The sequence below is a fragment of the Heptranchias perlo genome, unplaced genomic scaffold, assembly GCF_035084215.1.
Source record: "Heptranchias perlo isolate sHepPer1 unplaced genomic scaffold, sHepPer1.hap1 HAP1_SCAFFOLD_494, whole genome shotgun sequence".
Taxonomy (NCBI): Eukaryota; Metazoa; Chordata; class Chondrichthyes; order Hexanchiformes; family Hexanchidae; genus Heptranchias; species Heptranchias perlo.
The window spans coordinates 147,217-169,833 of NW_027139510.1; the positions used below are offsets into that span (position 1 = coordinate 147,217).

Here is a 22,617-nt window from a genome sequence, read left to right on the forward strand (position 1 = left end):
TTCACCAGAACTTCATCGGCTGTTCAACCAATCCTACGGGAGGGACCAGGCACGTGCCGCGGTGCTGAGGCTCCAACGCACAGTCCTGGAATTGCCCGCAGTTCCAGCTGAGCGTCTGGTCTCCACCACCAAGTGACCTCCTCCTGTGCTAAACGTTTGTACCGATGTGCAGACTCTGCGGCTGAAACAACAGGCAAGCCAGGGTCACGGTGCCCCCAGTGACGATAGCAGTAGCCTGGAACTTCCACTGGTGCTCACAGACAGCAGCCTGATACTGGCCTCAGCCACGACACCGCTCAACAGGGAGGGAGGTGGAGTAACGTTCGATACCAGCGTGACAAACACTCACTCACCATTCTCCGGGGCTCGCTGGGCAGATACGAGACAGCGAAGGCGCACGTTAAACCTCCAGCAAGACCAGCAGGACAACGGCTTGAGCGCTCCTGGATGTGCCTGGACCTCAGGCCCGGTACAGCTGGTCACGAGGTACTGCATTCCTCCTCCCAAAAAAAAGTCCTTTACCGGTACTCCGGAGAACAACAGGTAAGTCCGAGTGCAACCATTCCTCAGCACTCTCGGTCCCTTTCACCCTGCAGTACCAGCTCACGGCAAATTTAACTTCACTTACTTGCGTTTCTGACCACCAAGCTGGCTCCACACCTCTAAAACAAAGCCATCGAGCTCCTCAGCCTGGGGAGAACACAAGATCACAAGCAGAATGTCAGACTGTTAGAGGGAGACGCAAAGAAATGCACCTCCCTCTGTTCCCTCATCAACATAAACACCCACCCCCTCCTTCACAAGCTCCATCCCAGTGCAAGATTTCTCAGGACAGTGTCCCCTTCAACTCGAGATTACCCAGGACAGTGTCCCCTCCAACTCGAGATTACCCAGGACAGTGTCTCCTCCAACTCGAGATTACTCAGGACAGTGTCCCCTTCAACTCGAGATTACCCAGGACAGTGTCTCCTCCAACTCGAGATTACCCAGGACAGTGTCCCCTTCAACTCGAGATTACCCAGGACAGTGTCTCCTCCAACTCGAGATTACTCAGGACAGTGTCCCCTCCAACTCGAGATTACCCAGGACAGTGTCCCCTCCAACTCGAGATTACCCAGGACAGTGTCTCCTCCAACTCGAGATTACCCGGGACAGTGTCTCCTCCAACTCGAGATTACCCAGGACAGTGTCCCCTCCAACTCGAGATGACCCGGGACAGTGTCCCCTCCAACTCGAGATTACCCGGGACAGTGTCCCCTCCAACTCGAGATTACCCAGGACAGTGTCCCCTCCAACTCGAGATTACCCAGGACAGTGTCTCCTCCAACTCGAGATTACCCAGGACAGTGTCTCCTCCAACTCGAGATTACCCAGGACAGTGTCTCCTCCAACTCGAGATTACCCAGGACAGTGTCTCCTCCAACTCGAGATTACCCAGGACAGTGTCTCCTCCAACTCGAGATTACCCGGGACAGTGTCCCCTCCAACTCGAGATTACCCAGGACAGTGTCCCCTCCAACTCGAGATTACCCAGGACAGTGTCTCCTCCAACTCGAGATTACCCAGGACAGTGTCTCCTCCAACTCGAGATTACCCAGGACAGTGTCTCCTCCAACTCGAGATTACCCAGGACAGTGTCCCCTCCAACTCGAGATTACCCAGGACAGTGTCCCCTCCAACTCGAGATTACCCAGGACAGTGTCCCCTCCAACTCGAGATTACCCGGGACAGTGTCCCCTCCAACTCGAGATTACCCAGGACAGTGTCCCCTCCAACTCGAGATTACCCAGGACAGTGTCTCCTCCAACTCGAGATTACCCAGGACAGTGTCTCCTCCAACCCGAGATTACCCAGGACAGTGTCCCCTCCAACTCGAGATTACCCAGGACAGTGTCCCCTCCAACTCGAGATTACCCAGGACAGTGTCCCCTCCAACTCGAGATTACCCAGGACAGTGTCTCCTCCAACTCGAGATTACCCAGGACAGTGTCTCCTCCAACTCGAGATTACCCAGGACAGTGTCCCCTCCAACTCGAGATTACCCAGGACAGTGTCTCCTCCAACTCGAGATTACCCAGGACAGTGTCCCCTCCAACTCGAGATTACCCAGGACAGTGTCTCCTCCAACTCGAGATTACCCGGGACAGCATCCCCTCCCGCATCAGCTCGAGATGCGGATCGAAACTCGCCATAGGACTATCCCATCGGACCCTTACAGCAGACAGTGAAGAGACTTTCATCCCATCATCCCGAGCTGAATTCAACCCGAATCCTATAAAATGAGAAGGCCAATTGTATCTAAACTACTTGCAGTTCCGAGCAGAGCCTTGATGTGCCTTCCTCCGCCCTTTAATTTTCTAAGCATTGAATTGGCGCTGGAACAAGGTGGTTAACCCCTCAGTCCATGGCACCAGTTGTCCAGACCCACAGTTTATGGCTGTGATTTTGCAACCCATTAATGTCCCAATCTGCCCCGCTGGCCGGCAAGGCCGCATGCCTCCAAAAACTGGCCCTTGTGTATCACAGGGCAGTAGGAGGTCTGCTTCCTACAGTAAAACCTGAGTTAATTACACCGGAAATGTCTGCTAGGAAAGATTCATTGAACAGTAACTGTTCTCGAGAGGGATCAGCGAGAACACAGAGTATAGTTCAATTTATACTGGACACTCTCGGGCCTTGTCCTGTACCCAGCTCAGATATAGGACCCGGAGTTTGCTTAACTGCAGCACAGGACGTTTGTTAGAAATCAGAAACGAAAGACTGTGCACAAAGTTTAATGCCCTCCCCAGACCTACATCGATCCCACAGGGCCGGCTGAAACACTGCAGGTCCCAGACACCTAACCCTGCTCCCCCAGTCGCTCCACGTCTCTGTTACAAAGTCAGACCACAATTGTCACTTCTGACCTGCCCTGACCTTCCCTGCCCCTTTTAACTCTCTCCTGACTGATGCAGTTTGAGATCAGTGCCCGGCTGCCCTTCCCTGACATGCCCTGTCCAGACCAGCCTTGTCATGCCCTGCCCTGCCGTGCCCTTCCCTGCTTTCAGCATTACGATTGCTGGGGCCCTGCTGGTTTACCCAGGTAGCAGAGTAATGGGAGGGGAGATGGGGCCCTGCTGGTTTTCCCCTGGTAGCAGAGTAATGGGAGGGGAGATGGGGCCCTGCTGGTTTTCCCCTGGTAGTAGACTAATGGGAGGGGAGATGGGGCCCTGCTGGTTTTCCCATGGTAGCAGACTAACGGGAGGGGAGATGGGGCCCTGCTGGTTTTCCCCTGGTAGTAGACTAATGGGAGGGGAGATGGGGCCCTGCTGGTTTTCCCCTGGTAGCAGACTAACGGGAGGGGAGATGGGGCCCTGCTGGTTTTCCCCTGGTAGTAGACTAACGGGAGGGGAGATGGGGCCCTGCTGGTTTTCCCCTGGTAGCAGACTAACGGGAGGTGAGATGGGGCCCTGCTGGTTTTCCCCTGGTAGCAGACTAACGGGAAGGGAGATGGGGCCCTGCTGGTTTTCCCCTGGTAGTAGACTAACGGGAGGGGAGATGGGGCCCTGCTGGTTTTCCCCTGGTAGCAGAGTAACGGGAGGGGAGATGGGGCCCTGCTGGTTTTCCCCTGGTAGTAGACTAACGGGAGGGGAGATGGGGCCCTGCTGGTTTTCCCCTGGTAGCAGACTAACGGGAGGGGAGATGGGGCCCTGCTGGTTTTCCCCTGGTAGCAGAGTAATGGGAGGGGAGATGGGGCCCTGCTGGTTTTCCCCTGGTAGTAGACTAACGGGAGGGGAGATGGGGCCCTGCTGGTTTTCCCCTGGTAGCAGACTAACGGGAGGGGAGATGGGGCCCTGCTGGTTTTCCCCTGGTAGTAGACTAACGGGAGGGGAGATGGGGCCCTGCTGGTTTTCCCCTGGTAGCAGACTAACGGGAGGGGAGATGGGGCCCTGCTGGTTTTCCCCTGGTAGCAGACTAACGGGAGGGGAGATGGGGCCCTGCTGGTTTTCCCCTGGTAGTAGACTAACGGGAGGGGAGATGGGACCCTGCTGGTTTTCCCCTGGTAGCAGAGTAATGGGAGGGGAGATGGGGCCCTGCTGGTTTTCCCCTGGTAGTAGGCTAACGGGAGGGGAGATGGGACCCTGCTGGTTTTCCCCTGGTAGCAGGCTAACGGGAGGGGAGATGGGGCCCTGCTGGTTTTCCCCTGGTAGTAGGCTAACGGGAGGGGAGATGGGGCCCTGCTGGTTTTCCCCTGGTAGTAGGCTAACGGGAGGGGAGATGGGGCCCTGCTGGTTTTCCCCTGGTAGTAGGCTAACGGGAGGGGAGATGGGGCCCTGCTGGTTTTCCCCTGGTAGTAGGCTAACGGGAGGGGAGATGGGGCCCTGCTGGTTTTCCCCTGGTAGTAGACTAACGGGAGGGGAGATGGGGCCCTGCTGGTTTTCCCCTGGTAGTAGACTAACGGGAGGGGAGATGGGGCCCTGCTGGTTTTCCCCTGGTAGTAGGCTAACGGGAGGGGAGATGGGGCCCTGCTGGTTTTCCCCTGGTAGTAGGCTAACGGGAGGGGAGATGGGGCCCTGCTGGTTTTCCCCTGGTAGTAGACTAACGGGAGGGGAGATGGGGCCCTGCTGGTTTTCCCCTGGTAGTCGGCTAACGGGAGGGGAGATGGGGCCCTGCTGGTTTTCCCCTGGTAGTAGGCTAACGGGAGGGGAGATGGGGCCCTGCTGGTTTTCCCCTGGTAGTAGGCTAACGGGAGGGGAGATGGGGCCCTGCTGGTTTTCCCCTGGTAGTAGACTAACGGGAGGGGAGATGGGGCCCTGCTGGTTTTCCCCTGGTAGTAGACGAACGGGAGGGGAGATGGGGCCCTGCTGGTTTTCCCCTGGTAGTAGGCTAACGGGAGGGGAGATGGGGCCCTGCTGGCTTTCCCCTGGTAGTAGGCTAACGGGAGGGGAGATGGGGCCCTGCTGGTTTTCCCCTGGTAGTATACTAACGGGAGGGGAGATGGGGCCCTGCTGGTTTTCCCCTGGTAGTAGGCTAACGGGAGGGGAGATGGGGCCCTGCTGGTTTACCCAGGTAGCAGACTAACGGGAGGGGAGATGGGGCCCTGCTGGTTTTCCCCTGGTAGTAGGCTAACGGGAGGGGAGATGGGGCCCTGCTGGTTTTCCCCTGGTAGTAGACTAACGGGAGGGGAGATGGGGCCCTGCTGGTTTTCCCCTGGTAGTAGACTAACGGGAGGGGAGATGGGGCCCTGCTGGTTTTCCCCTGGTAGTATACTAACGGGAGGGGAGATGGGGCCCTGCTGGTTTTCCCCTGGTAGTAGGCTAACGGGAGGGGAGATGGGGCCCTGCTGGTTTTCCCCTGGTAGCAGACTAACGGGAGGGGAGATGGGGCCCTGCTGGTTTTCCCCTGGTAGTAGGCTAACGGGAGGGGAGATGGGGCCCTGCTGGTTTTCCCCTGGTAGTAGGCTAACGGGAGGGGAGATGGGGCCCTGCTGGTTTTCCCCTGGTAGCAGACTAACGGGAGGGGAGATGGGGCCCTGCTGGTTTTCCCCTGGTAGTAGGCTAACGGGAGGGGAGATGGGGCCCTGCTGGTTTTCCCCTGGTAGTAGGCTAACGGGAGGGGAGATGGGGCCCTGCTCGTTTTCCCCTGGTAGTAGATTAACGGGAGGGGAGATGGGGCCCTGCTGGTTTTCCCCTGGTAGCAGGCTAACGGGAGGGGAGATGGGGCCCTGCTGGTTTTCCCCTGGTAGTATACTAACGGGAGGGGAGATGGGGCCCTGCTGGTTTTCCCCTGGTAGTAGACTAACGGGAGGGGAGATGGGGCCCTGCTGGTTTTCCCCTGGTAGTAGGCTAACGGGAGGGGAGATGGGGCCCTGCTGGTTTTCCCCTGGTAGTAGATTAACGGGAGGGGAGATGGGGCCCTGCTGGTTTTCCCCTGGTAGCAGGCTAACGGGAGGGGAGATGGGGCCCTGCTGGTTTTCCCCTGGTAGTATACTAACGGGAGGGGAGATGGGGCCCTGCTGGTTTTCCCCTGGTAGTAGACTAACGGGAGGGGAGATGGGGCCCTGCTGGTTTTCCCCTGGTAGTAGACTAACGGGAGGGGAGATGGGGCCCTGCTGGTTTTCCCCTGGTAGTAGACTAACGGGAGGGGAGATGGGGCCCTGCTGGTTTTCCCCTGGTAGTAGACTAACGGGAGGGGAGATGGGGCCCTGCTGGTTTTCCCCTGGTAGTAGACTAACGGGAGGGGAGATGGGGCCCTGCTGGTTTTCCCCTGGTAGTAGACTAACGGGAGGGGAGATGGGGCCCTGCTGGTTTTCCCCTGGTAGTAGACTAACGGGAGGGGAGATGGGGCCCTGCTGGTTTTCCCCTGGTAGTAGACTAACGGGAGGGGAGATGGGGCCCTGCTGGTTTTCCCCTGGTAGTAGACTAACGGGAGGGGAGATGGGGCCCTGCTGGTTTTCCCCTGGTAGTAGACTAACGGGAGGGGAGATGGGGCCCTGCTGGTTTTCCCCTGGTAGTAGACTAACGGGAGGGGAGATGGGGCCCTGCTGGTTTTCCCCTGGTAGTAGACTAATGGGAGGGGAGATGGGGCCCTGCTGGTTTTCCCCTGGTAGTAGGCTAACGGGAGGGGAGATGGGGCCCTGCTGGTTTTCCCCTGGTAGTAGACTAACGGGAGGGGAGATGGGGCCCTGCTGGTTTTCCCCTGGTAGTAGACTAACGGGAGGGGAGATGGGGCCCTGCTGGTTTTCCCCTGGTAGTAGACTAATGGGAGGGGAGATGGGGCCCTGCTGGTTTTCCCCTGGTAGTAGGCTAACGGGAGGGGAGATGGGGCCCTGCTGGTTTTCCCCTGGTAGCAGACTAACGGGAGGGGAGATGGGGCCCTGCTGGTTTTCCCCTGGTAGTAGACTAACGGGAGGGGAGATGGGGCCCTGGTAGTAGACTAACGGGAGGGGAGATGGGGCCCTGCTGGTTTTCCCCTGGTAGTAGACTAACGGGAGGGGAGATGGGGCCCTGCTGGTTTTCCCCTGGTAGTAGGCTAACGGGAGGGGAGATGGGGCCCTGAAGGGATGGCGCTGACCTTCGCCATCTGCACCAAGGCTTCCGCCAGCTCCTCGATCTCGTCCTCACTGCTGAAAACACTTTCATAGTCGCGGTACGTCCAGGCATCAAACAAAACTCGGGGAACTGTGGGGAAAATCAAAAACAAAACAAAATCAGCATCAAAATAGTGATAAGAGTCTGTATAAGGCACTGATACGGTCACACCTGGGAGAGCTTAACATGACTCTAATAACTGTTTACAGCAATTCAATCATTGGAGCCAGTGTAGAGAAAAGCAACCAAACTGATACTGGACTTAAGGTGTCTGAGCTATGAGGGGAGGTTCAAGAGCCTGGGACTGTTTACTCTGGAGAGGAGAAGGGATATTATTCAAGATCCTTAAGGGAATAAATCAATTGAACCCTGATAATATGTTTGAGAATGCCACAAGCTCTCGTACCTGGAGATATTGGGCTCAAGCTTAGAATCCGGAAGGTGCACAGGCAGAACTTTATGTAGAGGACGGTGAATGTGTGGAATGGACTGCCAGGCAGAATTGGATCGGTTGAGAGGGTGGGCGATGGAGAGGCGTTAGATTTTGGGACTGGTCAGACGGACAACAGAGCCTTTTCCTGGTCCTGCACTTTCCCATGTAAATACAACATAGGGAAGTACAGGACTGGAAGAGGCAGCAGAGTTAGTCAGTCGGTGAAATCCGATGGTCTGGGAGGAGTGGCGGTAAGAGAGAAGAGGGAGTGCTTTCAATCAGAGGTGCTGCCTTTCCCATTACAAATATTTATTTCAAACTCTAGCTCAAAAACAGCCTAAATGAGGTGCAACTCACTTATGTGTCCCTGACAGAAGAGATCCCCTAGGACAGCTCATCTGGCAGGTACATATTAGACCTATTAGGACAACACATCTGGCAGGCACAAATTAGACCTACTAGGACAACACATCTGGCAGGCACATATTAGACCTATTAGGACAGCTCATCTGGCAGGCACATATTAGACCTACTAGGACAACACATCTGGCAGGCACATATTAGACCTACTAGGACAGCTCATCTGGCAGGCACATATTAGACCTACTAGGACAGCTCATCTGGCAGGCACATATTAGACCTACTAGGACAGCTCATCTGGCAGGCACAAATTAGACCTACTAGGACAACACATCTGGCAGGCACATATTAGACCTACTAGGACAGCTCATCTGGCAGGCACATATTAGACCTACTAGGACAGCTCATCTGGCAGGCACATATTAGATCTACTAGGACAGCTCATCTGGCAGGCACAAATTAGACCTACTAGGACAACACATCTGGCAGGCACATATTAGACCTACTAGGACAGCTCATCTGGCAGGCACATATTAGACCTATTAGGACAGCTCATCTGGCAGGCACATATTAGACCTACTAGGACAGCTCATCTGGCAGGCACATATTAGACCTACTAGGACAGCTCATCTGGCAGGCACATATTAGACCTATTAGGACAGCTCATCTGGCAGGCACATATTAGACCTACTAGGACAGCTCATCTGGCAGGCTCATATTAGATCTACTAGGACAGCTCATCTGGCAGGCACATATTAGACCTATTAGGACAGCTCATCTGGCAGGCACATATTAGATCTACAAGGCCAGCACATCTGCCAGATGCATATCAGACCTACTAGGACAACACATCTGGCAGGCACATGACCTCATATCAAGGCCCTAGTGCTAGATACCAGTTAACCCGCTCATCCCTCCATGGGCCCAGTCAGTGCCTCACATACAGGGTCACCCAGACCCACCATCAGCATTGTTAGAATTACAATGTATTTGGAGGTGGTGCGAGTGGGATGTGTTGTATTACCCATTTGGAGTTCAATTGAAATGAAAACAAACATTTGAGAGACCTGAGGTGATTACCAACATTGTGAGTGCAGCAATGGCACAAGAGAGTGCTATTTAACTGGGGTGAGGAATCAGGAACACAAGGTACATCACTCACCAAACTGAACTGCTTTGGACTCCATCCTCACCTTCTTCATCCAGCCTGTATACCATTAACATGGGCAGAGTTAGTTACACGCAGGACATGTTAAAACTAGCATTTCCAGCATAATAATTTCTCTGTAAAACAAGCTTCCTCCTTCAGAAAGCAAGTTAAAAATATGTTTAATGAATGAATGATTTATGATTTTCAGTTTGTACAGTTTTGAAATTAAGACGGCCCAATGCACAAAGCACCAAGGAGTTGGTAACCAGCACACGAGGGCAAACACCACCATGGCTGCTGTGCCAGGATGAACAGTTCAGCATCACTGGCTCTTAATGGAGCAGGCTTCTACTTTAGGTCCAGGCCATTTCCGTGTGCGAGTTAAGGGTGGGTCACACATGTCGTCCAGGCCTCGTGCATGCATGGCAAATTCACACAGTTTATCTTTCTCTTACCAACGTCACTGGCCCGTCAACAGCTACGCAAATAAACTCTAACCCGGAACACAGGACAAAATGAAAACACCAGCCACACAATTCAGATCACCCTACGTTAGAGGTGATGACCCTCCCATTAATAACGGTGAGTGCTGTTAGGCTCACGTCATTTTAAAAGCAATTTCCGGCCTGATGAGTAAGTAGATCCTCTCCCTAAAGGGAGCTTCAGTCAGTAACACCCGCCCCACTCCTCACTCTCCACCATTAATTGCTTTTAAAATGACGTGAGCCTAACAGCACTCACCGTTATTAATGGCGAAATCGAGAGCAGGTTCTGGCGACCGCACAAGCGCAGTCAAACGCGGGAATCCGGAACTCGCTCTTCCTGGTTCACCGGCGATCTGACAGCTTCGCCTTAAAGGGACCTCGCCGGCTGCAATCAATAGAATCAACGGACCAGCGCCAACTTGCTCTCCTGCCCAGCTGGAAACTAACTAATCTCGCCAGAAAACTGGTACGCTGGGTATTTTAGGTCTTAACTAAGTTTTAACAGCGTGGTGAGTATTAATAACTGCCAAACAACCTCTCTGGCACTGAAAATTAAATTTTAAAAATGTGGAGTCTCATTCATTGCGATTTTAATAGTTGATGGACATTTAAAAAAAAATTTTTATTTTTATTTTTTTTTACTTTTTATTTCTGTCGCTTTTATCTCTGTCTTTTAATTCGATATTTCTTATCCTCTCTTTACTTTGCTTTCTCCAACAGGTTTTCTAATTGCTTGGGGTGGGCACTGCCTCTCCCCACCTGTCCGAACATGGTGCTGGTGAGGTGGTCTCCACCCCTGCTCTTCATAGAGGAGCCTCTCTTCTACTGACCTGCTCCACTTTGCCAGTTGTTCATATTTCCCATTCTACCTGCCTGTCCCCCCCTCTATAACCTTTCACACACTCTCTGGGTCTCAGCTACGTCTTCTGTTTCTGTGATTTATCTCTATGTCCCCTATTGTCTCATGATAACATCACTTCTACCACTAAACCCCATCTCCCGTCTTCCTCCTGGACACTTGAGAGCTCATTCTATTTCTTTTCCTGTGTGCTTGTGGTCCCCTCCCCACGTTCTGTTCCTTTTGAATCCCGTTTGTCGGTAATATTTTCCAGTTCTGAAGAAGGGTCCAACCCTGAAACTCTAACTTGCCTCTTCTCTCCACAGATGCTGCCTGACCTGCTGAGTGATTCCACAATTTCCTGTGCTTGTTTCAGATTTCCGGAGCCTGCAGATGGGTTTTTTTTTGCACTCATTGAGTTTGGTGGGTTCCTCTGCATTGCCCAATGTCCATGCACTCAGACAGAAACTACTCTCCCACCATCCCAATGGCCCCTGCTCAAGGATGGTCAGACTGCGCGACTGAGAGCTGTGAAACTGCTGGGTTGATGTGGGGGTGAGAGGAAATGGGGAAAGAGATCTCTTCTGTGTGCTACGTGCAGTTAAATCATGAACACGTTCATAAAGATTTTGATACAAAAATGTAAATCCAATAAACCACATACAACATTTGAAATCCACTGATTATAAACACTGTGTAAAGGGACACCTCATTCCATTTTGGTTTCGCTCCCCCTTTTCCTTTCAATTCTGGTGATGCCACGGAAAAATCTCGCACCCCAAAACTTTATGCCCATGTCTAATTGTGGTGTTACCATCAGGTTACTGAAACACACCTCTCAGCATCACATCATACATCAGTCCTTGTCCTCCGCAGCCCCTCCACACAGTGAGAGCAAAGAGGGGGAGATGCTGGCAGTGGTGGTTTGGCAAAAAAAAGAACTTCAGAAATGCAGTAAAGACAAAAGATCCCAAACAGGACAGAACCCACTTTATGCTTAAAAAATATAGACATTAAAAAATGATTGACGTCTACATGTAAGAGGCACAATCCCGGTAACAGTAACACAGGACTACCATCTAGTGGCTTAAGTACAACATCACAACAAACACTACAGCCTTCTCTCCCGACAACTGCTGAACAGAATCTCTTTTAAAGAATCTCTTTGGCAGTACAAAGAAGGTTCACTCGGCTAATCCCGGGGATGAGGGGGCGGACATATGAGGAGAGGTTGAGTAGATTGGGACTCTACTCGTTGGAGTTCAGAAGAATGAGAGGCGATCTTATTGGAACATATAAGATTGTGAAGGGGCTTGATCGGGTGGATGCGGTAAGGATGTTCCCAAGGATGGGTGAAAGTTGAACTAGGGGGCATAATCTTAGAATAAGGGGCTGCTCTTTCAAAACTGAGATGAGGAGAAACTTCTTCACTCAGAGGGTGGTAGGTCTGTGGAATTTGCTGCCCCAGGAAGCTGTGGAAGCTACATCATTAAATAAATTTAAAACAGAAATAGACAGTTTCCTAGAAGTAAAGGGAATTAGGGGTTACGGGGAGCGGGCAGGAAATTGGACATGAATTTAGATTTGAGGTTAGGATCAGATCAGCCATGATCTTATTGAATGGCGGATCAGGCTCGAGGGGCCGATTGGCCTACTCCTGCTCCTATTTCTTATGTTCTTAAATGTTACTGTCGAACTGCTGCCTACCCCATGATCTTTCCTGGGACGATACAGGACCAGGATCTTACACAATAGCCAGTAGATCTGCTCCCAGCTCACGTTGCTGACAACAGCCCCTCGATTTTAATTTACCAAGGTGTCTTGGGAGAAGTGTTAGGAAAGAATCGGATTCAGCCGGTTAACTTAAAAGAGAACAGGAAACTATAAATGCAGATCACTGCTCGATGGAGAGAAGATAATGGACTGAAGGTCGAAAGACCGCAGAAGGATTGATCAGACTGTACAAACCATTTCAGTCACAGGGCAAAGATACCTCAACATAGACACCGGGCCCTACAAATTGCACATATACAAGATAGGTGACTCCATCGGTCCGGCATATCACCTCGGAGGGCTGGGTTTGAATCCAGTCTAGACAGGATCCTCTCTCTGTTGCCTTTAGGGTCCTACTCAAAGAGTTTAAATCATCCCAGAGTTCCCTCTGGGCCCACCTGGAACATGACAATGTCCGTTAGGCAAATCTGAGCTTCAAGCTCACAGCTCTTCTCTCCCCTCTCCCCTCTCCCCGTCTCCCCGCCCCCACCCCCACCCCCCCCAGCCCTCGCCTCCTGCCCCCCGCCGCCCTCGCCTCCCGCCCCCCCAGTCCAAGTCTGAAGCTTGTGTTAACTGATTGTACAGACTAGTCTGGGCCTCCAATCCTATAGGCACTAAACACGGTTCACTTTTAACAGAATATAATAACCGAAGGTAACTCGAACAGAATGCAGCCCCAGCAGCTCTCGTACAGAGTCAGAAAGCAGCCACTCCACAAGGTGATCAGACTGCGCCTCCAGCTGGGATTGCAATGAAAAACTTTGAGGGAGTGCGTTTAAAGTTAAGAGAACGGCATTTGATGCACGGTAGAGATTAATGCAGTCAGGAGCTGAGAGAATACCTTGGTCTATATCGTGCTGGCCAGTAACATGGTACAGCTGAACCCCCTTCCTCTGGATCTGAAGCCAAACTGGAGAAATTAAGGTGAATTTCTCACCAAAGGTCTTCGCAATGTCGTAACCATGGCTGTTCCACTGCAAAAGAAAAAAAAGCAGCGATTGGAACAGGACAGCATGAGAAAGCAAAATACAACACAAGACAGCTGAACAACAGCTTAAAGAGTGAGCTCCTCGCGATCTGTAGTGCACCAGCAGCAAGGTAATCTTCCACTTGACTACTAATCCTCAGTAAGCTGAAGACCCGATATTCCAATAATTAGCCCTCCTAAAGACTTTGATCAGCCTGTATACGGGCACAAAGCACAAAGGCGGACAGTTCCCCATGTGAAAATATAACAAACTCCTGTTCCAGAAGAAAAGGTGCAATATAGGAGAAACCTGAACAGGGCTCAAGACTGAGTTTCAAACTCGTGGTTCAGACAGAACTGTAGAACACACGAGTACTTCCTCAGAGCACAGCCTGCCTTTCTGGTTTCCTCCCAGGGTCCCACTGTCCAAGGCATAAACTGGACACTTGAGCCTTGTGGAGTGGAGTACGCAGGAGGTAATAGGTGGGAAACTCAGCTCATTAAATAATGAGTGCGGGAGACGTACAAGGCATTAACAGGCCAGTCTGGGACACGGTCGTGTTCTGCTCACTGCCTGTCTGAGGCACGGTATCTGCTCAGAGGCCATCTGGGGCACTGGGTCCAGTTCTGGTCAGAGCTCTTAATTAGATTCCAGCCTGTATCTCACTCCCTGAATCTGTTATTCTATATATAACCCCCCCCGAACCCCTCGATTAGATTACAGCCTGTATCTCACTCCCGGGTATCTGTTATTCTGTATATAAACCTCCCGAACCCCTCGATTAGATTCCAGCCTGTAACTCACTCCCGGGTATCTGTTATTCTATTTATAACCCCCCCGAACCCCTCGATTAGATTCCAGCCTGTAACTCACTCCCGGGTATCTGTTATTCTATATATAAACCACCCGAACCCCTCGATTAGATTCCAGCCTGTAACTCACTCCCGGGTATCTGTTATTCAATAAATAAACCACCCGAACCTCATGATTAGATTCCAGCCTGTAACTCACTCCCGGGTATCTGTTATTCTATATATAAACCACATAAACCCCTCGATTAAATTCCAGCCTGTAACTCACTCCCGGGTATCTGTTATTCTATATATAAACCACCCGAACCCCTCGATTAGATTCCAGCCTGTAACTCACTCCCGGGTATCTGTTATTCTATATATAAACCACCCGAACCCCTCGATTAGATTCCAGCCCATAACTCACTCCCGGGTATCTGTTATTCTATATATAAACCCCTCGAACCCCTCGATTAAATTCCAGCCTGTAACTCACTCCCAGGTATCCATTATTCTATATATAAACCTCCCGAACCCCTCGATTAGATTCCAACCTGTAGCTCACTCCCGGGTATCTGTTATTCTATATATAAACCACACAAACCCCTCGATTAAATTCCAGCCTGTAATTCACTCTCAGGTATGTGTTATTCTTTATATTTATGCAACCCTCGATATATCAGCATATAGGCAGGGGTGAAAATTGTGCATTGAAACCGACTCCCTCTACACTCTAGTACACAACAGGGGAACAATCCAAAGAGGTTTTAAAATTCCTAGCCTGCACAAGCATTAGTTTCCCGCAATACCGGTCTCACTAATTATTCTGTCATTTGTTTTTCCTTCATGCGTGGGCTATCTGCAGTTTGATACACAAGCACTGTACACTCTGGTTGTGTGAGGAATTACACACACGAACAGCTGAACACCAAGGACTCCACTGATCAACACAGTATTCTGTAGTAATACCCAGAGGGACTGCAACTGCTCAGTATAAACTCTTCCAATGTACTCACGGGTGTGACGTATCCCAGAACCTCACCGCTGAAGTGCCGCTCTTTCACTTTCGCAGCACAGTAACTCTTCTGCTCCTTCACAATGTCTTTGGCCTTAGGGTCAGTAACAACTAGGCCTCGGTCCTGAACCAAACGGTTCGAAGGTCCTGTCTAACAAAACAATCCTTGAGTTTATATCGAGCTTTATGTCAATATATCCCAAACTACTGCGCACAAGTAATCCTGTAGTGACTGTGTCTGGAGATTACACCCGCCATTCTGTGCCAACACCGTCCAAACAAACACGAGAGAGATGAATGGTCAGTTCGTGTTGGTTGAGGGAGGGATGTTGGTCCAGACAACAAACAAACTCCCGATCTCTTCTTCAAATGGTGCCAACGAGTCTTTAACACCCACCTGAGCCACCGCATCGGGCTGAAGGGAGTTCATTTTAACAGCTCATCCAAAGGACGGCACCCCCTGCAATGCAGCACTACCTCAGTACTGCGCTGGAATGTCAGTGGGGCTTCAACCCCCAACCTTCAGAGGGGATAGTGCTACCTACTGAACCAAGGCTGAACACTCCAAGTCACTGCCCTCTTCGACCTTTAAATCAATCCCTCACACTGTGGGGGACATGGGTTTCGCAGTCTTGATGGGGCACATTTAGCAATTTTTTTTAAACAAAAGTGACCAGTAGAAGATCATCAGGTCACATCATATCGAACGAGTAATGACGCATAGATCTTTGACCACTTTCTGCCTCAACAAAAAGGGGTTTGCAAACAATTCTATGTCCTTTAAATGGGGATCTGGAGCCCACAGCTTCATTGAAAGCATGTCAGAGACCAGGAATTCCACACAGCATTTGAAGATATGAGTAGAACAGAAACCCAGTTTCATTTCTAAAAACGCAGTTACTGTATATAAAATTCACCATGCCTGTTGTTTAATCCCTCTAACTGACCTATCCTCAGTCCGTTCTTCAGTTGGAGAGATGCAGATCGGTCAGCAAATTTATTTTCCCCCAACGCCCCTCCACTTCCACTGAAGGCATTGGCTCCTTGGTTCAGGATCCTAGCCTTGAACTCACATCTTTCTCTAGTTTCTCTCCCATCTCCCCTCATGCCCTCTCTGAGCTCATCTGGTCTATGAGACCCACCTCCTCCTGCCGTCTCGCCTCTATTCCCATTAATAACCGCTGAGCACCCAACTACCTTTCCTGGCCCCCGTGCTAGCTGATATTGTAAATGGTTCCCTCCCTCAGGTACTATACTGCTCCCCTTCAAATCTGCCGTCATCACCCCCCTCCTCAAAAAACCCACCCTTGACCCCTCTGTCCTTGCAAACTACCGCACCATCTCCAACCTCCCTTTCCTCCCTGAAGTCCTTGAACGTGTTATCACCTCCCAAATCCGGGCCCATCTTACCCGCAACTCCATGTTTGAACCCCCCAAACCCTGCCACAGTACTGAAACAGCCCTAATCAAAGTCACAAATGGCAATCTACGTGACTGCGACCGTGGTAAACTATTATAACCTCCTCATCCTTCTCGACCTGTCTGCAGCCTTTGACACGGTTGACCACACCATCCTCCTCCAAGGCCTCTCCTCCGTCGTCTAGCTGGGTGGGACTGCGCTCACCTGGTTCCATTCTTATCTATCCAGTCGTGGCCAGAGAATCACCTGCAATGGCTTCTCTTCCTGCTCCCGCACCGTTACCTCTGGAGTCCCCCGAGAATCTATCCTTGGCCCCCTCCCCCTTCTCATCTACATGCTGTTCCTCGGTGACATCATCCAAAAACACAATGTCAGATTCCACATGTATGCTGATGACACCCAGCTCGACCTCACCACCATCTCTCTTGACCCCTCCATTGCCTATGATTTGTCATGCTGCTTGTCTGACATTCAATATTGGATGAGCAGGAATATCCTCCAATTAAACATTGGGAAGACCGAAGCCAATGTCTTCGGTCCCTGCCACAAACTCCGTTCCCTAGCCACCGATTCCATCCTCTCCCTGGCCACTGTCTGAGGTTGAACCGGACTGTTCACGACCTTAGTGTCCTATTTGACCCTGAGATGAGCTTCCAACTCCATATCCTCTACCTTACCAAGACTGCCTAATTTCACCTCCTTAATATCGCCCATCTCCGCCCCTGCCTCAGCCCATCTGGTGCAAGAATCCTCATCCATGTCTTTGTTACCTCTCGACTTGACTATTCTAATGCTCCAGCCGGCCTCCCATCTTCCACCCTCCCTAAACTTGAACTGATCCAAAACTCTGCTGCCCGTATTCTAACTCGCACCAAGTCCCGTTCACCCATCACCCCTGTGCTACATTGGCTCCCAGTCCGGGAATGCCTCGATTTTAAAATTCTCATTCTTTGTTTTCAAATCCCACCATGGCCTCGCCCCTCCCTATCTCTGTAACCTTCCATCAGCCGTACTACCCTCCAAGATCTCTGCGCTCCGCCAACTCAGGCCTGTTGTGAATCCCTGACTTCCTTCGCTCCACTATTGGCGCCCGTGCCTTCAGCCGCCTAGGCCCTCAGCTCTGGAATTGCCTCCCTCAACCTCTCCACCTCTCTCTCCTTTAAGACACTCCTTAAAACGTACCTCTTTGACCAAGCTTTTGGTCACCTGTCCTAATATCTCCTTCTTTGGCTTGGTGACGATCTTTGTTTGATAACGCTCCTGTGAAGCACCTTAGGACGTTTTACTACGTTAAAGGCGCTATATTAATGCAAGTTGTTGTTATTGTAAGTGACTTTAATATGGAACTGTCCAGTAAGGAGCATCGGTGATGAAGGCACACAATAAGGGGCTTTGTAAGGTGCAGCAGGAGGAGGAAGAGGAAGAACTGGGAATGTTTGCTGTGTGAATAGCAATGGTGATCAGAGATTGAAAACTACAACGTACATATATAAAAAAACTGGGAAATCTCCAAGGTCGTTGCTCACCATGAAGAGAAAGTTGTAGTTTGTAACTTTTTCCAGGAGGAAGGGACTAAATGAAACATCCCAGATATAAACTATAACTGATCTTTGGATTGTTTCCTGGGAAGCTTGAACCAATCAGAAAAGCATGGCAGACTTTTTTATACCACAAACAGAATTAAAGCTACACATTAGACATTCAATAAATTGTGTTTAATGTACCAATCCGGAGAACTCCCCTGCTCATCTTCAAAACAGTGGCAGTGGGATCTTTTACGTCGACCCGAGAAGGCAGACTGGGTTTAACATCGAAAGATGGCACCTCCGACAGTGAGGGGTGTTAACTCTGGTTGGAGGTATTCCAGGCGGTTTCATCACGACCACGACCACCCCCCCCCCCACCGCCTCCAATCACCCCAGCCCCACACTCACGCCACTGGTTACCCATCCATCCTCGCACTGCCTTCTCACACCAAATGAAAAGCAGACAGATACTTTGTCACCTGATTGGACGATTCTTGACTGTAGGTCAAACAGTCTTTTTTCCCCCGTCTCTAAAACTTTTCTAACTAATAAACAAAAGTCTTCAAAGAAAATACATATATTTCCTAATGCCCCTCTGATTTTTTTCTCCTGGGTTGCTCCTAGCAGTGTCCTGGATATTAATCTTTAATTCCTAAAGATCCTAGATGGGAGGCCGGCTGGAGCATGAGAATAGTCAAGTCGAGAGGTAACAAAGACATGGATGAGGATTCTTGCACCAGATGGGCTGAGGCAGGGGCGGAGATGGGCGATATTAAGGAGGTGAAAGATCCTAGAGGGTTGATAACCCTACCGACAGTGCAGCACTCCCTCAGTACTGCACTGCAATGTCAGCCTAGATTATATTCTCAAGTCTCCAGAGTGGGACTTGAACCCACAACCTTCTGACTCAGAGGTAAGAGTGCTGCCCACTGAGCCAAGGCTGACAAGTTGCCATGGCTAATAATCGGTTGTAAGTGACTTCAATGGGGAACTGTCCAGTAAGGTGAATCAGTGATGAAAGTGCACAACGGAGGGGCTTTTTAAGGTGCAGCAGGAGGAAGAGGTGGAACTGGGGATGTTCGCTGTGTGAATAGCAATGGTGACTGCAAGCTAGAGCACTACGGCCAAAACAAACGCAACTTTCAAGGTGTAAAGTGCAGCTGGAAGAAGGTTAGACTGATGCTCCAAAGCACTGACAAGGCCTTGACAATGGTGCATTATGTCTGAGTTTAGTCACTGTACTAAACAACGGCATTCGATAGAGAATGGCTCCAGGTCTTTAAAGGTCTGTGCAAAGGAGCAGAAGGACTGAAATCTGTTACCATGGTGTTGGGTGATTTGGGGGCGGGGGGGGAAACTACACCTTCGGTTCTACAACATACTGAGGCTGTCAATCACTGAGATTGGGGCTCGTTTCTCTAGAAAAGAGAAGGCTGAGGCATGACCTGATAGAGGTCTTTAAGATTATGAAAGGGTTTGCTATAGCACTAAGGGATGCCAATACTCAGTTCTATAATTGCTCACAATTAATGTGGGGTGAAGCGATTTTCAAGACTCCTCCTTCAAAAGGTGAAAAAAATGAGCCAAGACTCCATTGGATCTGCAATAGTAATATGTTGAGACTCTGGATTGGCTTCCATATCAGAACTCCCTTTAAGGATTCCAAGTGTTTGCATTGCTGGAGTGGCCAAACATACGGGAGCCTGGGACTGGACTTAGTGATCACTCCGTATGGACGACAGAGACATTTTGGAGTTTGTGGCGTTGTTTGGATAGGTACTTTGGGGGGGGGGCACGAATTTCTCCATCATTCTTGATCTTTCTGGGACAGGATGTGGAGATGCCGGTGATGGACTGGGGTTGACAAATGTAAGGAATCTTACAACACCAGGTTATAGTCCAACTGTTTTATTTGAAAATCACAAGCTTTCGGAGCTTACCTCCTTCACTCACTCAGCTGACGAAGGAGAAAGCCTCCGAAAGCTTGTGATTTTCAAATAAAACAGTTGGACTATAACCTGGTGTTGTAAGATTCCTTACATTCCTGGGACAGAGCACGATGAGTGAGAAAAATTGAGTAAATTGAACTTGCCGGAAGAGGGCCCATATATTATAAAGAGGGAAAGAGCTTGCATTTTTATGGCACCTTTCATAACCTCGGTGTCCCGGGCACTTTACAACCAATGAAGTACTAGTGAAGTGGAGACACTGTTGTAATGTAGGAAACACAGCAACCAATTTGTGCATAGTAAGGTCCCACAAACAGCAATGAAATAAATGTCTGAGGGGTAAATGTCGGCCAGGACACCGGGAGAACTTTCCTGCTCTTCTTCGAATAGTGCCACGGGATCTTTTACGTCCACCGGAGAGGGAAGATGGGGCCTTTGTTTAATGTTTCATCCAAATGACGGCACCTTTGACAGCCCCCTACTCCCTCAGTGTCAGCACTGAAGTGTCCGCCTAGACTACGTGCTCAAGTATCCGAAGTGGGACTTCAGTCCACAGCCGCAGAAGCGAGAGCCTTACCACCGAGGCAAGACTGGCACCTTTCCCAGCGCCAGGCACAACCTGCGAATTACTCATTCAAACTCGAGAGCGTTCCATCTGGAAATCTGCAGTGGGGTCAGGGTCGGGTCGCATCGTACTGAAGTGTCCCAGTGAAGGGCGAGAGCTGTAGCAGTTTGCAGAACTCTCTCTCTCTCCCCGTGTGGTTCCTATACACTCGGAATATAGAATAAAAATCTGGGTGGAGAGCGAGACCCGCCGTGGCTCCCACTTGTTGAAGAAGACCAACATACCAAAAAAATAGGGGCCATAAATACAAGATAGTGGCTAATAAATCCAATGGGGAATTCAGGAGAAACTTCTTTACCCAGAGAGTGGATATAATAAGAACATAAGAACATAAGAACATAAGAAATTGGAGCAGGAGTAGGCCAATCGGCCCCTCGAGCCTGCTCCGCCATTCAATAAGATCATGGCTGATCTGATCCCAACCACAAATCTAAAGAACACAAGAAGTCGGAGCAGGACCCGGCCACACAGCCCCTGGGCCCTCTCCGCCACCCACAGGGCATTGACCGATCCGAACTCAGCTTCATGTCCAATTTCCTGCCCGCTCCCCATAACCCCTAATTCCCTTTACTTCTAGGAAACTGTCTATTTCCGTTTTAAATTTATTTAATGATGTAGCTTCCACAGCTTCCTGGGGCAGCAAATTCCACAGACCTACCACCCTCTGAGTGAAGAAGTTTCTCCTCATCTCAGTTTTGAAAGAGCAGCCCCTTATTCTAAGATTATGCCCCCTAGTTCTAGTTTCACCCATCTTTGGGAACATCCTTACTGCATCCACCCGATCAAGCCCCTTCACAATCTTATATGTTTCAATAAGATCGCCTCTCATTCTTCTGAACTCCAATGAGTAGAGTCCCAATCTACTCAACCTCTCCTCATATGTCCGCCCCCTCATCCCCGGGATTAACCGAGTGAACCTTCTTTGTACTGCCTCGAGAGCAAGTATGTCTTTTCTTAAGTATGGACACCAAAACTGTATGCAGTATTCCAGGTGCGGTCTCACCAATACCTTATATAACTGCAGCAATACCTCCCTGTTTTTATATTCTATCCCCCTAGCAATAAAAGCCAACATTCCGTTGGCCTTCTTCATCACCTGCTGCACCTGCATACCAACTTTTTGATTTTCTGTGGAACTCACTCCCACAAGGAGTAGTTGAGGTGAATAGTGTAGATTAATTTAAGGGGAAATAGATAAACACATGAGGGAGAAAGGAATAGAAGGATAGGATTAGATAAAGAGAGGCTGGTGTGGAGCATGAACACCAGCACGGACCTGTTGGGCCGAGTGGCCTGTTTCTGTGCTGTGGACTCGATGTAATTCGGGGAGCGGGGAGCGGGGCTCGAACCCCGGCCCCCACCCCCCGAGGATGGGAGTTCAGAGGAAGCCCAGGCCCAGGCCCAGGCCGGCCTTCACACACAGGGGAGGGGAGGGGAGAAGGGATGGGGCTCAGTCACAGGCCCCCGCGCTCACCTCCTCCTCCGGGCTCCTCACTCCCGCTTTCCTCACATCTTTCTTGGAGAGGGTCGCCCCGGTCAAGAGGAAGGGGAGCGCCGCCAACCACCAGCACCTCATCGCATCGCATCCAGGACCGGCCCTAGGACCCGGGGGGAGCCGCGCCCGAAACAACCAGAGCGCGCCTTGAAGGCGCCGCTCTTAAAGGGGAGGGCTGGCCGACAGAAATTGGCTGACCCTCCGCCGGGTCAGCTGACCGCCAGTTAACGGCAGCGCGCTGATTGGAGGAGAGGCGGGGCGTGGGCGTGGGCGTGGGCGGGGCGACAAGTTCTGAGTGGTTGGCACCGCCGTCAATCAGGTGGCGAAAGGCGGGACTTCCGGCACAGAGTCAGGCTTCATCCAATGGTGGGACTGGAGGAGAGAGATGGGGGAGGGGGGGAGAGAGAGAGAGAGAGAGAGAGATGATGGGGGGGGGGGGGGGAGAGAGAGATGATGGGGGGGGGGGGGGGGGGGAGAGAGATGAGGGGGGGGGGGGGGGGGGGGGGGGGAGAGAGAGATGAGGGGGGGGGAGAGAGATGAGGGGGGGGGGGGGAGAGAGATGATGGGGGGGGGGGGGGGGGGAGAGAGATGATTGGGGGGGGGGGGGGGAGAGAGATGATTGGGGGGGGGGGGGGAGAGAGATGATGGGGGGGGGGGGGGGAGAGAGATGATGGGGGGGGGGGGGAGAGGGAGAGATGATGGGGGGGGGGAGAGAGATA

General features: G+C 51.2%; 1 protein-coding gene across 1 annotated transcript in view; it reads right to left on the bottom strand.

The window, feature by feature from the left end:
• The window catches only part of chid1 (chitinase domain containing 1), an 85,966-nt gene extending 63,882 nt beyond the window's left edge, over nucleotides 1–22,084 (bottom strand). The window contains exons 1-6 of the mRNA XM_067979652.1: nucleotides 21,878–22,084; nucleotides 14,885–15,034; nucleotides 12,951–13,083; nucleotides 9,026–9,070; nucleotides 7,054–7,160; nucleotides 629–690 (exon numbers count right to left, since the gene is read on the bottom strand). Coding sequence (XP_067835753.1) covers nucleotides 629–690; nucleotides 7,054–7,160; nucleotides 9,026–9,070; nucleotides 12,951–13,083; nucleotides 14,885–15,034; nucleotides 21,878–21,979 — 599 coding nt within the window. The 5' untranslated portion in view covers nucleotides 21,980–22,084. The remainder of the gene's footprint in view (nucleotides 1–628; nucleotides 691–7,053; nucleotides 7,161–9,025; nucleotides 9,071–12,950; nucleotides 13,084–14,884; nucleotides 15,035–21,877) is intronic.
• Nucleotides 22,085–22,617: the final 533 nt, after the last annotated feature.